Here is a 14,600-nt window from a genome sequence, read left to right as displayed (position 1 = left end):
TCGCTATTTAAATCAGTATTTATATTACTTAAATTGTTACTATTTAAAGTAATATTTGAAAAATCAAGTAGTGCTTTAGGTATTTCTTCATTTTTGGACTTTATAGTTGTAAAAAAGCGGTTTTCCATTATGTATAAATCTCTTGTCTAAATAGGCCTTTTATATTCAAGGTCCCAGATCTTGTAATTATTACAGTCTGTACCATAACCTATTAGAATTCCTAGTACGCCACAAGGGTCTAGTTTCTTAAGGTTAGGCCTTTTTCTTTTAAAGTAAACTAGGCTCCCAAAGACTTTAATATTGGTAATATCAGGTTTTTCACCATTTTTAGCTTCATATAGTAATGCGTGAGGCTTGGTAAGGTAGAAAGGATAGTTTCTACTAGCTGTAAATAGACAGTGAGGGCGGGGCCCAAAGTAGCCCCAGGAGCCCATGACCTAGCCTATGCGCCAGCGCAGGTCAGTCAAAGCCTACGCGCCCTCTGCATAGAAACCACCAAATATAAACACCACTTTTACTTCATACAATATCACAAGATTGCTATTAAAGTAGCCCCCTGCCAACGCGCCATATAGTGTCTTAAATCCCAGCTTACTATGTGAGGTCCTATTGTATAAATAGGTTACAGCTAGTAAAGCCTCTCCCCACATATATTATAGCAAATTACTATTTAATAGTATACACCTTACTTTATTTAGTAAGGTACAATTAATCCTTTTAGCATTTCCGTTTTGTTCTTTAGTGTATAAAGCTATAGTTTGGTATATTATACCAGCTTTATTAAGTGTAATTTTAAAGCATTTATTTACATATTCAGTGCTATTATCAAAGCTTAGTATTTTAATCTTATGCTTTAAGCTTGTCTAATTTTCAGCTTTAGCCTTAAAAGTTAGGAATGCACTATAGGCTTTGTCTTTTGACCTTAGTAAAGTAACTTTAAGGTATTTGGTCTTTTTATCTAAAAAGGTAATAAAATACCAGTAATTATCGTAAGTTAATGGCGTAATTAGGCCACATAAATCACTACTGATTTTATCTAGGTATTCATAACTAGTATTATTGCTAGTAACCTTAGGCACACTATTGGTTATATTTGCCTGTATGCAAATTTCACACTTATGCATATTGCAGTTATTTGCAAAATTTGCATTAGCATTTTGAATATCTTTATAGCCAGTAGTATTATTCTAGTTAGAAGAATTGTTTTCAGTAGTGTTTATAGTTATCAATTTTATTACGTCAGCAGAATTAGGTTTTGCCTGACAATTGCCTTGTAAATTAGGTGGATAAGTTTTCTTGTTGGTTTTGGATGAATTAGACAAAGTTGAATTTAATCTACTAGAAATTGCTATATTTAGCCTATTATATAAGCTTTTGTTAAGTAGATTTTTGTTTTAAGTAATACTCTTAGTTATCTTTTGATTACTAATTATACTTTTCTTAGTAGTCACATGACTATCTTATAAATTAGTGTTTTTCGTGTTTTTCAGCAGGTAGCCTATAGCTTTTGCACTAATATGGCCTATTCTTTTATGCAGTAATTCATATAGTGCTTTTACACTACTTTCTTGTACTATATTTATAGTAGGCTTAGGCTTTGTAATATTATGTTTTTTAATTACTTTAATAGGTAGGTAATATAAATTACCTATTTTATCACCTTTAGTAATTACTTTATTATTTCTAATAAATGCACAGCCTGCAAATGAAAATACTAATTGTACATTCTGAAGTTTTCCTTGACTTATAAGGTTGATACCAATTTGTAGCATATAAAAACAGTTTTGCAGTAATATTTTTTCTTTGCTATCTATAAATTCAATATATACATTTCCATACCCTGTGATTTCTAGGGTTTTTGCCCCGCCCTAACTAACCATAGTCTTACACTCCTAAATCGTTTAAAATAGTAATTTATCACTTATAACGTAAGCTTCTACAGCAGTATCTATTACAAAGTTAGCTTTGTATATAGAATTTAAGTTGGTTGTTAATACCTAGACCTACTTAGTATTACAAGCTTTAATCTTTTTAATCTAGTCGCTTAGATTGGCTAGCTTATTGTCAGTCAATATTGACTAAAGTTGAGAGGGTATATTATTTGTAATACACACCTGTATTTGCTTTTCTAAATATTCAGAAAGCAGTTGTTCCATATTAACATCGCTAAATAAATCAACTCTATCAGGTTATTCAAAGTCCATTAGGTTGCCTTCTTGGCTGCCCTAGCTACTGCCCTGGCTACTACCCTGGCTTTAAGGTAGGGTAGGTGGATTTTCTAGGCTAGTAAGGACTGGCGCCACCACGGTTGATTTTTTGTGAAGGTTGAGGGTATTTTCTTCCCTTTTTTGGAAGGCAGGATTCCCACGTACTGAAGGGTCCCGATTTGAGTCCCAACCTTCGGGAGCTTTTTCAGGGAATAGGTAGAAGCACCCAGTGGTATTGTAAGTAGCCACTTTACAGTAGTTACACCAAGCCCCTTTTGTAGATTTCCACACAGCCTTTTTAAATCCTTGATTGGATCCATTTTTCTAACTACCTTTATAAGGTTTATTAACCTTGTAAGGTAATTTTGGCTGCCTTACTACCATTACTTTGGTAGTAGATTCTTCATTGTCTGCTAGTCTGCATGATTTATCAAGCAAACTATTACACAACGTAGTCAAAGTGTAAGCTTTAATGTCTTTACGTAAGGCTTGCGTGATATTTGCCACAAATCCTTCGTATCAATCAGTCAAAGCATTTAAAATCCAACTAAGAATACACTCATCATTGAATTTCCACCCCTTTTGGTGTAATTCAGTCACTAGCTCTTTGGCTTTGGTGATAAATGCATCTATACTAGCAAAATCTGCCAGTTAAATTCGCAAGAATTTCTTGAATAACAAGTGGTTAGTAGTAAAACCTTCCAGCTTGTAAGCCTGCTGCAAGGTATCCCATACAGCTTTAGCTTCTTTCAAGTGCTTGATGTATTCAAGTGGTTCTTTTCCACACAAAAGCTTCAAAAGTCCTGCAGCTTGTTTGTTTTCTTTGGCAGTAGAGACTTTAAAGTCACCTCCTTCCTCAGAATCAGGGGTTTTATACAGGCAGTGATCCAGATCCTTCATTTCCAAGGCAACTGGCACATGAATCGACCAAGTAGGGTAGTTGGCTGCGCCAGTAAGAAGAGGAATGGTGATTTTGCTGTCCATTTTGAGTGAAAAATCAAGTAAAATGGAAGAAATCAGGTGAAGAATTCAGTTAGAAAGACAAGATTGTGTAGTAGAAAGGATGATTTTTGTGTCTTGTGAGTAAACCAGTCACTTTAGAAGGAAATGGAAAATACCACATGAAAGAGGATAGAGTTATTAGTGGAAATCACGTGACAGAAAGGAAACCAAACCAGTGGTTGCCTTAATAAGCAAGGTTTGAAGTTGGAAGGTGCATAGGTATTGACTAGTTAAAAGAGATTGAGCAATCCAGGCTCATAACCTCAAAAGGTTAGGTTGTGACCAAAGAGGTAGGTTGTGAAAGCAAAGTATTCAACTAGTGAAAGTACTGCTGTAAGCAGTAGAAAGGCAGGAAGTAAGGTAGGCAAGTAAGATGCAGAAGACTAGTTATATTGTATGGTTGATGATGATTTTTTTTCCAAAGTCAAGCAGCTATTCTAGCTAACTATATAGTAGAAATTCAGTCTTCTTGCTTTACTTAATCTACTAGATCAAACAACTTGATACCTTGGATTGGCTGATTAGACTAGGTCTGTAGAATCCGATTGTTTGAATCAGTAGTAATACATAGATCACACACTTATAAGGTGGTGATACGTATCAAGTGGTTTGACAAGGTTTGAAGGTTTTAAATGGCTTGATTTTCTGCACCTACCCTGTACTTGCAAGGCTATTCTAAACTTGCCAGGCTACCCTAGACCTCCCAGGCTACCCTGGACTTGCCAGGCCACCCTGGATTTGCCGGGCTACCCTGGACTTGCAGGGCTACCCTGGACTTGCAGGGCTACCCTGGACTTGCAGAGCTACCCTGGACTTGCAGGGCTACCCTGTCCTTAAGGTTAGGGTTGCTTTTGGCAGGAAAGTCCTTTAGACTTCAAATGCCAATTATAAGGTAAGGATTGATCACGTGACTTAGCTACTTTGTAGGCTTATAAATACGTCATGTATGACGCCTAATCAGCAAACCGTTTAGTCGTCACTATTGTAGTTACCTTAATATATAGGTTTGAAGTTAGATTATCAAGTAATCTTCATAGCCACCCTGTCCTTAGGGTTAGGGTTGCCTTTGGCAGGAAAGTTCTTTGGACTTCAAATGCCAATTATAAGGTAAGGAGCTATTACGTGACTTAGCTACTTTGTAGGCTTATAAATACGTCGTATGTGATGCTTAATTAGCAAACCGCTTCTTAGTTATAACTATTGTGCTTATCTTAATATATAGGTTTGAAGTTAGATTATCAAGTAATCTTTATATTTAATCTATATATTAGGCGCAGCTCTTGCATTAATCATTCATAGCTGCCGCCTTTAGCCTTCCTACATCAAGCTGCAACCTTTTCTAATGCAAGGAGGCGCAGCAGTACCTAACAGAAGGTTTTAAGTGGTTTGATTTTCTGCACCTACCTTGTACTTGCAAGGCTACTCTAGACTTAAAGTTAGGGTTACCTTTGGCAAGAAAGTCCTTTAGACTTCAAATGCCAATTATAAGGTAAGGATTTATCTTGTAACTTAGCTAGTTTATAGTCTTACAAATAAGTTACTTATAATACTTAATTAGTAGACTGCTTAGTTATCACTATTGTAGTTTCCTTAATATATGAGTTTAAAGTTAGACTTATCAAGTAATCTTTATACAAGGCAAGGACAAGGTTTTCACTTGCATACATATAGCAAACGTTGTCTTTGATTGAGGAGAGTAGAGATTAGTAAAATTCCAACCAATATTATTATTTACAGTGCTAGCATTGCTTTGTACCTTCTTACTCTATCCTGCAGTCTCGCAAGCATTGACACAAGGCTACCTTAGACTTGCAAAGCTACCTTGTACTTGCAAGGCTACTGAGGAGGAGAGACACAAAACCACCTACCTACCTACCTCTCAAAGTAGTATACTGCTGCTAAGGCGTAGGCCCCAACGGCAGTAGCCACGTGATCGGCTGGCAGGCGGATGGAATTGTGCTTCTTCCTTACCTCTGGCGCACGTGACTAGTCAGGTGACTCTGATCAGCCCCGTTACGTCTCGCGGTAGTGCCCAAATCCAGTCGTGTAAGTAAGGTAGGAAAACGCCGGTGGCGTGATCAATTGAATTGAAGGCGTAAGGAAGGAATGGAATGCGGTAAATCAAGTATTATTGCGTAGAAAGCTTCGAAATAACTAAGGTGTAAAGAGTGCTGCTTGTAAATCCGTGTAAGTCCGATGATAATCTTCCAATTTGAGGCCCTGATCACGCTCTTATATGGAAGCGCAGAAAATCCGGTCCGAAGCTGACTCATCCTAGCCTGAAGCGGCCTGTGCCTTTTCCATTCACCACGTCACTACCCTAAACTTAAGGTTAGGGTTGTCTTTGACAGGAAAGTCTTTTGACTTCAAATGCGAATTATAAAGCAAATAGTTATCACGTGACTTAGCTACTTTATAACTTTACAATAAGTCACTTACAATGCTTAATTAGCAAACTGCTTAGTCATTACTATTGTAGTTACCTTAATATATGGGTTTAATGTTAGACTTATCAAGTAATCTTTATAAAATATAAATAAAACCCTTGGCTTTTAACCAAATTAACTTGCCTATCAAGAAATAGAAATACAATGGCGCGCCATAGTGAATGAGCGTGTATTCCTTTAACTCCCTAGTTAGTAGTTCTTGCGGTAAGCAAGAGCACTCTCTAACACAGCCATCGCTTAAACTGCAGGGAGGGCCTGAGGAAGCCTCTTGTTAAGCTTTATCGCTCGCCTGGCATACTTGGGATGCTATGAGAAAGCCAGACGTCAAGCATTTGAAACACAGATAACCCAATAAGCAAAAGGCGTTTCTATATGCGACATCGCTCGATCGGTGGTGTTTAGCACTCCCCCTACCAACCCCACTTCAACAGCGAGCCGTTGTATATGTAACTCCCATTAGTCGACGTGCACTGATAGATGGAGAACGGCGGGGCGCACGGCGGATCTATGCCTTCGCCCTCGGGACCCGCGTCCTTTAGCAGCAGTGCCGCGACGTCGTGCGGCTCGAGAGTGACGCGCCACTCCCGGGTCGCGACGCCCACGTCCTGGTGCAGCCACATGTCGTACACGGTATACTTCCTGCCCGCGCGCACCGCCCAGTTCTCGGTCAGGTTGAACTGCATCTCCCGCTTCTCGTCTGCGGTGTTGATGATCATGAAGACGGGGCCGTAGGACGAGTTCCCGCCCCAGTATTCCGGCGGAGAGCTGGCGTTGTAGGTTATCGTCGTGTAGTCTGGCTGATTCCCGATCCGGAACGGTACCACGGCGGCGCCTTCGTTGGGATCCTGGTTGATCGCTATGATGTCCTTGTTGAGCAAGATCTCGAGGGTTTGGTTTGTGGCGTTGCGCAAGTCCGTGCCGATCAGGAGGTGGGACTTGAGGAATGCCCATGCCGTGAAGTGCGTTCGCTGCTCGTAATACGTTAGGTTCCCGGGCGGAGACCCTTGTCCGGAGTTGCCGACTTCGAGCATGTCGAGATCTGCGTGGCGGTAATGGTCTGTTAGAAGAGAGGAAGTAGCAGCAAGATGTAGGATGCTCGCAATGTCCGCCCAAAACGGCTTGATATCTGGGTCGATGCGCCATGCCTGTGCGATCCGGGGTGCCCAGTTATGAGGTCCCTGCCATCCCCATTGGCAGAGCGAGTAGACAAACGGCTTTTCCCCGTACTTTGCCGCGAGTTCGTTGATCGCATCCTGCATGCGTTTAAAGCGACCGTACTGGTTCTCCATGGTGACGTTATCGTAGGGTATGTAGCAATTGTCATATTTGACCATTTTACTCCAGCCCCAGGAACGCCACGTCTCGAGATCCTGGAGCTCGCGCCCGTACGAGCCTGGGTAACCTGCGCAGGTTTTGTAGCCGTTGGAGGAGTAGGCACTGCCCGAGATTCCGAAGCCATTCATTGTCTTTGTCCAGTTCAGCCTACGCGGAAACCAAGGTCAGCTGCTATGCAATGCTCCTTCTACTGCTGTGTCTTAGCTACCTACATCCCATGTGGAAACTTGACAGGATCTGCGACCATCTCGCCGTCTTCGGATCGGTTCTCAAGGGCATAAAAGTCGTCCAGAATGAAGGTCTGCCAGAATGACATTAGCATATGCCGGCCAAGGGACAACTTCTCTTACATCATAGCCCGCGTCGACTAGGCCGTACTTTTCCATGAGTCGCCCCTGCTCGATCGCCAATGCGCCATCGAAATCTGCCTCAAATGCATTATAGGTGTCGTAACCCATGACAGGCAGTTTTCCAACCTCTGGTAATGCTGAGCTCAGAACGGTGCAAAGACAGCAAGGGTCGATGTTGTCATACCATGGTCTGAAGAGGCTGACGTGCCAACTAGCAAGCCAAACGCAACTAGCCATAGCATTTCCATCTTGTATAGCGTAAGGGCCAACAATAATCGGTAAGGTTAGATAGAGCTGTGATACTAGGCTTTGGAAGATGTTAAAAGTCGCCCTCACAATGTAAGCTGGAGAATGTTACCAGCTTGGTTTCCTACCACGAGAGGCGCTTCGCTGGCTTTGCATTAGTAGAAATTGGCCTGGGAATTTGCGGACTATATATTTGCCACGGAGATGGTGGCACCGCAGAAGTACAATGCAGACGAGGTAATTAATACGCCGACCAGGCGGAGAAAAGGATTCCGGCGTAGATGAATTTTAGCCGGTAACTATCCACCAATTGGACGGCTTGCAAACAACAAAGCCAAGACAGGTTGAAGCAATCAGTGCTCCTCAGAATGGTTCAGTCTTCCTTCTGCGTTAGAATAAACGTCCCGAACCTGAGTTTCCTATTTGTCCCCCACGTCCCCCTCAACGTCTTCGTTCCTGGATCCACTTGCCCCCGATAGAGCCATCCATGACGTTGATATAGCTTGACAAACCAGACGGTACCAATCGGGTCGACGAACCCATGGAACTGGAATTTCCCAACGATATCCTCGTTGCTGCTCGCGAATGTGCACGGCCGCGAACCCTGAGGTGGTTGCGACGGGATGTCGACGAAGAAAGGTTCCTGTCGTTTCTCCCATCAGGATAAGTACTCGTAGTGGCCAGTCCACGAGCCCGAGATGGCACTTCTCGCTCTCAAGGCGGACAAATTAGAATTGGGGTTGGGGGTGACGGCAAGCAGGGAGGGTCGCCGACTGATGTTGAGCGTGAGGTTGTCCATATGGTTCAGTGTGCGGTTACGCAAACAGATGCGGGAGAGGTTGATCTCCTCGTCCGCCGCATGCGCCAAGCCAAGGTCTGCCGCCCACTGGTTGGGAGACACGTTGCTGGAGAGGTTTGACAAGTATTCCTTGACCGAGAAATGGACAAAATGAACTGTGTGGTCGGCCAAGGGCACCTCAGCCGAGTTCGATTTTAGCTGCAGCAGGGACCCGCATCTGCCCAGGATCATTTCCCTGACGTAGTCTTCGTCAACGAACCCGTCCTGCCATGAGTCCGGCAGATCATCTTCAGGGTACTCTTCTAGATCATCACCAGACACCACAAGAGCCTCGGCTAGTTCCTTGACCTGGAGAGGGCGGACGGCAAACAGTGTCCATCGTAGAATCATCACGGCCATCGTCTTTTGGCTTGGTGAGAGCCGGGCAATCTTCTCGAGTTCACGGGAATAAGATTCCACTTGCCTGCAAGAGTGTTTTCACAGCAATCCATGGAATAGACGCATGTCCGGGGGCGAGCTGGACCGCGGCATCTCCCACATCCTTCAACTTGTCGAGCCAGTCGCACACCTTGCTCAGGACGCCTCGGACTAGGACTTTGTCTCCCGACCTGCTGGTGTAGAGAACCCATTGCTTCTTCACGCACTCCTCCTTTTTGTTCTCTACGACTCGGATGAGTGCCGTGGGGTTGATGTCTGTACCCTCGCGAACGAAATCGAGACTCTTCTTAGCGCTATCGGACAAGCCAGCGAATGCCCTCTCCCAGGGGCTCGGCCTTGCGTCCTGCCTTCCCGGTGTTCAGACTCGTATCGCTTCCTGTGACCTCCCCCACCATGGCATCCTGCAACACAAACACTGGAGACAGGGCTTTTGCCGCCACAGACTGCCCTACCCGCCATTTCAGCAGACCAAGTACGCCACGTCTTAGCAATTAGAGGTGTCGCGACGAGCTCCTAAAACCCTGCCGCTCAACGCTCTCACCACTCAATCTCTTGTTTTCTCACCGTCCGCCTGTCTGCCTCAGTGATGGAAGACGGATGCCGCGATCCTGGTGTACCTCCGGGAGAAGACAAACATGCCGCTCCCGCGCCTGCAGCACACCTTCAAGGACGACGGGGCCTTCTACTTCAGCACCGAACTCGTGCCGGGGGTCAGCATGTCCCAGCTCACTGAGGAGCAGAAGCAGGTGGTCACCGAGGAGCTGCTCGAGCACGTTGCTACGCTAAAAGTCGCTCCGATCCGACACCCCTGGCGTGCCAGGTCAAACGCTGCTATGTGCTCTCAACAGGGTCCACAGCCGGTTCTGGAAGCATCACACTTGCTGGCAGCCGAAGTCCGATATTGAAAAAGGGAGCTACGTCTTCTGTCACAATGATCTGGGGCAGCATAACGTCATCGTCGACCCCGAAACTCTCAAAATCAACGCCATCATCGACTGGGAGTATGGCGGCTTCTGGCCCGAGTGGTTCGAGCAGCCGTATTGGAAGCGAAAAGGACCCAGCGCTCCCCTTAGGGGCGAGGAGGATGACAGGGAGCGGTGTCGCGAGTGGCTCATTGTGTCGAAGTAGAGATGGAGCACCTGCTGTCACTGAAGGAAAAGCTGGGGGAGTAGTTATAGCTCTCCTCCAAGGTGAAGGGCAGCGACTGAGGACCTGAAGCACCAGGGTAATAGCGAGGACGATCCCCATTCTTTCTACCTAGGGTGGCTATGTGGTTATCCAACTTCAATCAGCGTGTACCCGTCGCCTTCGCCTTTCATTTCCTAACACCGTCATAGGGCTAAGTCCCTCAACGTGTCGACGGGTCACAGCCCGCCTGACATCATTTTTTGCTGCATTTCATGTCAGATTCATGCCCTGAAGAGTAACGTTGGGAGAACGGGTTGTCAAGCGTTAAGATACGAGCTCCAAGTGGGACAATCGTCTTGCGTCTGGGTCGATGATATATCTGTCCCCCAACCGCCAGGGCATTTCACGACCTCGCTTGGCATGATTGTTGTTCTTGCTGCATGGTAATAGCAGTGGATCGGCTCTCACGGAGCAGGGTTATCTTTGAAGTTCTTCCCATCTTCCTTAATTTTCTTGGGGTCGTTGATGTCGTCCGCTACCCTTGGAAATGGCGTCGAAGCGACTGTTAAGCAAGAGCGTCACGGATCCTCCATTACCGCTGTCTCCACACATCTGCGCAAAAAGTCGATGAGTCTTCCAACTCGCCAAGTCTCCTCCATCAAGTTACCTAAGACAAAGTCAACCGCGGACTCATTAACGACATGGAGAACGGAACCACGGGAGTTGACACAACAGCTCGTGACGATCTATAGTAACTCTAAAAAGTAAGTAATAATCATTAGCAGTAGTTACCGAATGGCCACAACTTACAGGACTACAGACTGTATCTGGGCAAAGACACAGCTGCCACCCCTTACACGATTGACATGGAGGGAAATGTCTCGTTCGAGCCAACCGGGAAGACTTACACCATTCAATTCCATACCGACTTCGACAATAGCGGACTTCCCTAAACCAAGACACTCAACGGGAAGGTCCCACCTTCCACCGATCCCGCCGGCTCGGGAGTTGTGGTCGAGGGCGCAGAGACTCTTAACCCCAACAATGCCGGGGACGGTTCACTGATACCAGGGTCGTTTGTCAGACTGGTCATTACCTTTGCCGTCCCATTCATTCTCGCCTACGTTGCGCACACGCACAAGAGAGAGCAGCAGCAGCTGCAGCAAATCCGTGACGAGGTCCGACATTTTATCAGAACGTTCGAATCTGTCTCGCCCATCAATGAGCGCATCCGGGAGGGGGTCGACGAAGTCCAGGTTACAGAATCAAGATCTCAAGAAACGTGACGGCCGGGGAGCTGGAGAAGGACGGCCATAGCAGCGACGCTATGTACGAGGCCATGCGCCGGTATATCGCGCTGATGACCCAGATGTCACCCCGGACAAGCTCAAAGAGGTTGCGCAAGAGGCGACGCAGACTTACCTCGAAGGCCGATATCGAAGCGTGATCCGGACCAGGGTCTACGCCCACCTCGGGCAGAAGGATTACAAAGAGGTCGTGGACTTGATTCGGCAACAGATCATCAGCGCCGCCGGGATCAACGAGGAGGCTACGAAGATCATCGACGAAGACGACGCCAAAGGATCTGCGCGAGCAAGTGAAGACTGCGGAGATGGCGAGAATTAAGGAGTTGGATGAGTTGAAGAGGTACAAAGAGGCAATTGATCACCAGAAGGATCCAGCCAGGGAAGACGAGAAGAAGGAGGCTGGCGACGCTAAGAAGAAGGAGGCTGGCGAGGCTAGGAAGAAAGCGGAGTAGCACAGAGGGACGTTAGTCCGACAGTCCCGAGAACTTGGGAGGTCATTGTATGTATCTAGAGCTTCTCTCGAGCTTCTGGAACGATCTGAGGAGGTGGCAGGGTGCACTGACTGACTCTGTGTTGGACTGATGGTACTGTACAATTCCATGGTGCAGTATAGCTACCCCAAACCCCCACCCAGAGTCAAGCAAGTGCCCAGCCTTCTCAGGCCCGCCCATTCCTAGCTTGGTTAAGAATCTCACAGTGATCCAACCCATGGGTGGTGCCAGATTGCGAAATAGCGTCTCGCACCCATTGCCCTCTTGGGCGCATTACGGCCCGGAAGGGCTTGGGCACGGTCACGAAGCCTTCGGTGCAAGCCATATCGTCAACCTTGTGCCTCTCGCCGGTGGACTCGGTGATTCCAGCCTCGACGTCGAAGGCCCACAGCACGCGCGCCATCTCGATGAACAACTGGTTGCGTGCAATGATTCGGCCGGTGCAGATCCTGCGCCCGAATCCGAAGCCCGTGTGTGGCAGGTCCTTGAGGGCGGTCACATTGAACCCACACGCGTCGATTGATGGCTCCCTGGCTGCTGCTGCGTCTCCATCGTTGACGAGCCACCGCTCAGGCACGAATGCGTCAACGTCTTCGCCGAAGACGGATTCATCGCGGGTAATGGCAAAGGCATTTGGCAGCACAATGGAGTTGGCCGGGATGTGGTATCCCATGTAGTTGTCCTCGGTCTTGGTGAAATGTGGCACTCCGCCAACGACAACCGGGCGCCAGCGCAGGGTCTCGCTCGCTGCCAACAGGAGTTGGTTAGCGGATGATTGGAGACTGGAGATTGGGAAAAGAAGAAAAGTGGAAAGAAGAAGGGGGGGGAAAAACTCACCAATGGCATCGATGTATGCTAATTTTGGGCGGTCTTCAAAGGTTGGCAATCGATCCCTACCGACCACCTCATCGAGGAGCTGCTGCGCCTTCGCCACCCAGCTTGAGCCAGACGTGATCCAGGCGACGATGAACCAATCCAGAGCCACCGTTGAAGTGTCCAGGCCGGCGTCGGCAAGAATCCCAAGATCAAAAGCAAGTTCCTCGGTGGGCATGTCCTGGCCCTCCGGGGACTGCTTCATGTGTTTGCTAAAGTTCCAGCCCCGGTTGTTCAGACCCTTGTCCAGGTTTCCGACGTGAAGCTGTCGCTCCAGCTCATACAGCTCTTCCCCTTCCTTCTTCCAAGGCGCCAGGAACTTGGGCAAGTAGTTGAGTGAAGGGAACGAGTCGACAAGGTAGGCCCCGACTTGGCCGGTCCTCGCGAACTCGGCCTGCACACGCTTGCCATCCATGAGTTCCTTCTCGTAGCCCGTCTTCAGGCGGTAGCCGTAGTTGAGGCAGTAGATGGTGCTGGCCATTGCGCGCTCAAAATGGTGGTGGAAGTCGACGCCTTTCTCGCCAAACTCGTCATACTCTCCCAGGACATCGAAGAGCAGCTGTTTGGATTCCATGTCCTGGAGCGGTCGGTAGGAGCTTGCGGAACGAAGATTGAGGAGGGGCGCTTCCATCCGCTGATGTAGCTTGTACCTTTCGTCGTATGGACGTATAAGCATGTGCATATTCTTGGTGACCAGCTCGCCAGCCATGACCAAGCGCGGCCGGTCAGAGTACCGGGCACTTCGCCGGTTGAGAAGATCGTGCGCGGCTTGGTGTGTGGACAGGATGATCAACGGCTGGCCCCCCATGCTCAAGTGCATCACGGGGCCATACTTCTTGCTCCAGTGGTAGAGGTGAAGCCACTGGAGCCTCTTGGGCAACTGGTGGATATTTCCGATCAGAGGTGCCGGCTTGGGTCCCGGTGGAAGGGGATGTGGCGAGCGTCTAATGAGGAGGCTGATCAGGCGGCCTATTATGACGGCACTGAGGAGGCCAAGGCCCAGAAATTTGGCGTCCCAATACATGTCTTTAGAGCCCGAAGATAGGCATACCACGCACAGTCAGATGAAAAGCAAATCCGGGGTCACCGAGTCTTCTTCTCTACCTTAAATGTCTTTCAGGCCCCTGCTTTTCCCCAAGATCGCTTGCCCATTGCAGATTTGGTATGGGCCACTAATCATTTGACACAATACAAACCCAGGGTCTGGAGTAGCAGTGGTGTTCATCACTTATCACTTGTCTTGGCCGCCGACTTACCTATGCACTAGTGTAGTAATCGTTAATTACCAGGTGAAAGAGTAGAGCTTCCCCGAGCCCTTAGGGCGCCTTACCCGTGCCACGCCCCACTTTATTTGGCCCTCGAGATCAAGAACTCGCAGTTGGTACTACCTAGTAGTGTAGCAGAAGTGACAGGCTTCCAAATCCTCCCTCTTGCAGCCCCTCTTGGTAAGATGGCATCTTGGAGACGTGTGTTCTTCTCATTGGCCGTTTTTCATTCTCCAAAAGGCCATTGACCCGGATATCCGACCTGAATATAAGTTCTGTATTATGAGAAAATCCGTCTGTGCGATTCTTGTTCAAGTGGAATTGCGGGCTGTCCCAATGCGCCCGCCCTGGCGTTCAAACGGTCGCTAGCGTGCCACTATTCCGGTAGGCATACAAAGACGAATTACGTTCGTAGTCTACATTAGTCACCGCGTCGATCACTGCGCGAAGACCCAGGGGGCTGGTATTGCCGCCAGGGTATCGAAACGAAATTTGAATAACGATAAACACACATGTAAGGGGTTTCTTATGCGGTGTGGGAGCAATCCATACGTTCGGATTTGTTGATGCCTCGGACACTTTCCAGACCTGGGCAGCCTCGCGACGCTGGCGTCCGACTACCAACCCACCTGATGTCCCAGTTCTGCCTCATGCCCCCTTGAAAAGACAACCACTTACTATGATAACTCTCAAGCGGGTGGTGTACTACGTG

The 14,600-nt window shown here is 47.4% G+C and overlaps 4 protein-coding genes across 4 annotated transcripts; 1 reads left to right on the top strand and 3 right to left on the bottom strand.

Annotated features, from left to right (window-relative positions):
* Positions 1-6,066: 6,066 nt before the first annotated feature.
* Positions 6,067-7,449, bottom strand: QBC33DRAFT_561396 (glycoside hydrolase superfamily; the record flags this gene model as incomplete). The annotated part of the gene is made up of 3 exons (XM_060430131.1): positions 6,067-7,138; positions 7,204-7,292; positions 7,342-7,449. The coding sequence occupies 3 exons, from the start codon at positions 7,447-7,449 to the stop codon at positions 6,067-6,069; spliced, it is 1,269 nt and encodes a 422-aa protein (XP_060281329.1).
* Positions 7,450-7,911: 462 nt separating this feature from the next.
* QBC33DRAFT_594127 (uncharacterized protein) lies at positions 7,912-9,219 on the bottom strand (the record flags this gene model as incomplete). Its single annotated transcript, XM_060431773.1, has 3 exons — positions 7,912-8,849; positions 8,887-9,167; positions 9,217-9,219. The coding sequence occupies 3 exons, from the start codon at positions 9,217-9,219 to the stop codon at positions 8,246-8,248; spliced, it is 888 nt and encodes a 295-aa protein (XP_060281328.1). The 3' UTR covers positions 7,912-8,245.
* Positions 9,220-9,459: 240 nt separating this feature from the next.
* On the top strand, positions 9,460-11,578 carry QBC33DRAFT_572087 (uncharacterized protein; the record flags this gene model as incomplete). The annotated part of the gene is made up of 4 exons (XM_060430644.1): positions 9,460-9,593; positions 9,673-9,940; positions 10,912-11,208; positions 11,273-11,578. The coding sequence occupies 4 exons, from the start codon at positions 9,460-9,462 to the stop codon at positions 11,576-11,578; spliced, it is 1,005 nt and encodes a 334-aa protein (XP_060281327.1).
* A 120-nt stretch (positions 11,579-11,698) lies between these two features.
* On the bottom strand, positions 11,699-13,864 carry QBC33DRAFT_545777 (cytochrome P450). Its single transcript, XM_060428599.1, has 2 exons — positions 12,588-13,864; positions 11,699-12,497 (listed from the first exon to the last, which is right to left on the bottom strand). The coding sequence occupies exons 1-2, from the start codon at positions 13,645-13,647 to the stop codon at positions 11,917-11,919; spliced, it is 1,641 nt and encodes a 546-aa protein (XP_060281326.1). The 5' UTR covers positions 13,648-13,864; the 3' UTR covers positions 11,699-11,916.
* Positions 13,865-14,600: the final 736 nt, after the last annotated feature.

This window comes from Phialemonium atrogriseum (genome assembly GCF_030411735.1).
Source record: "Phialemonium atrogriseum strain 8032-3 unplaced genomic scaffold QBC33scaffold_21, whole genome shotgun sequence".
NCBI classification, from domain to species: Eukaryota; Fungi; Ascomycota; class Sordariomycetes; order Cephalothecales; family Cephalothecaceae; genus Phialemonium; species Phialemonium atrogriseum.
Note: the sequence above shows the minus strand (reverse complement) of the source record. Positions and strands in the feature narration are given on the sequence as shown.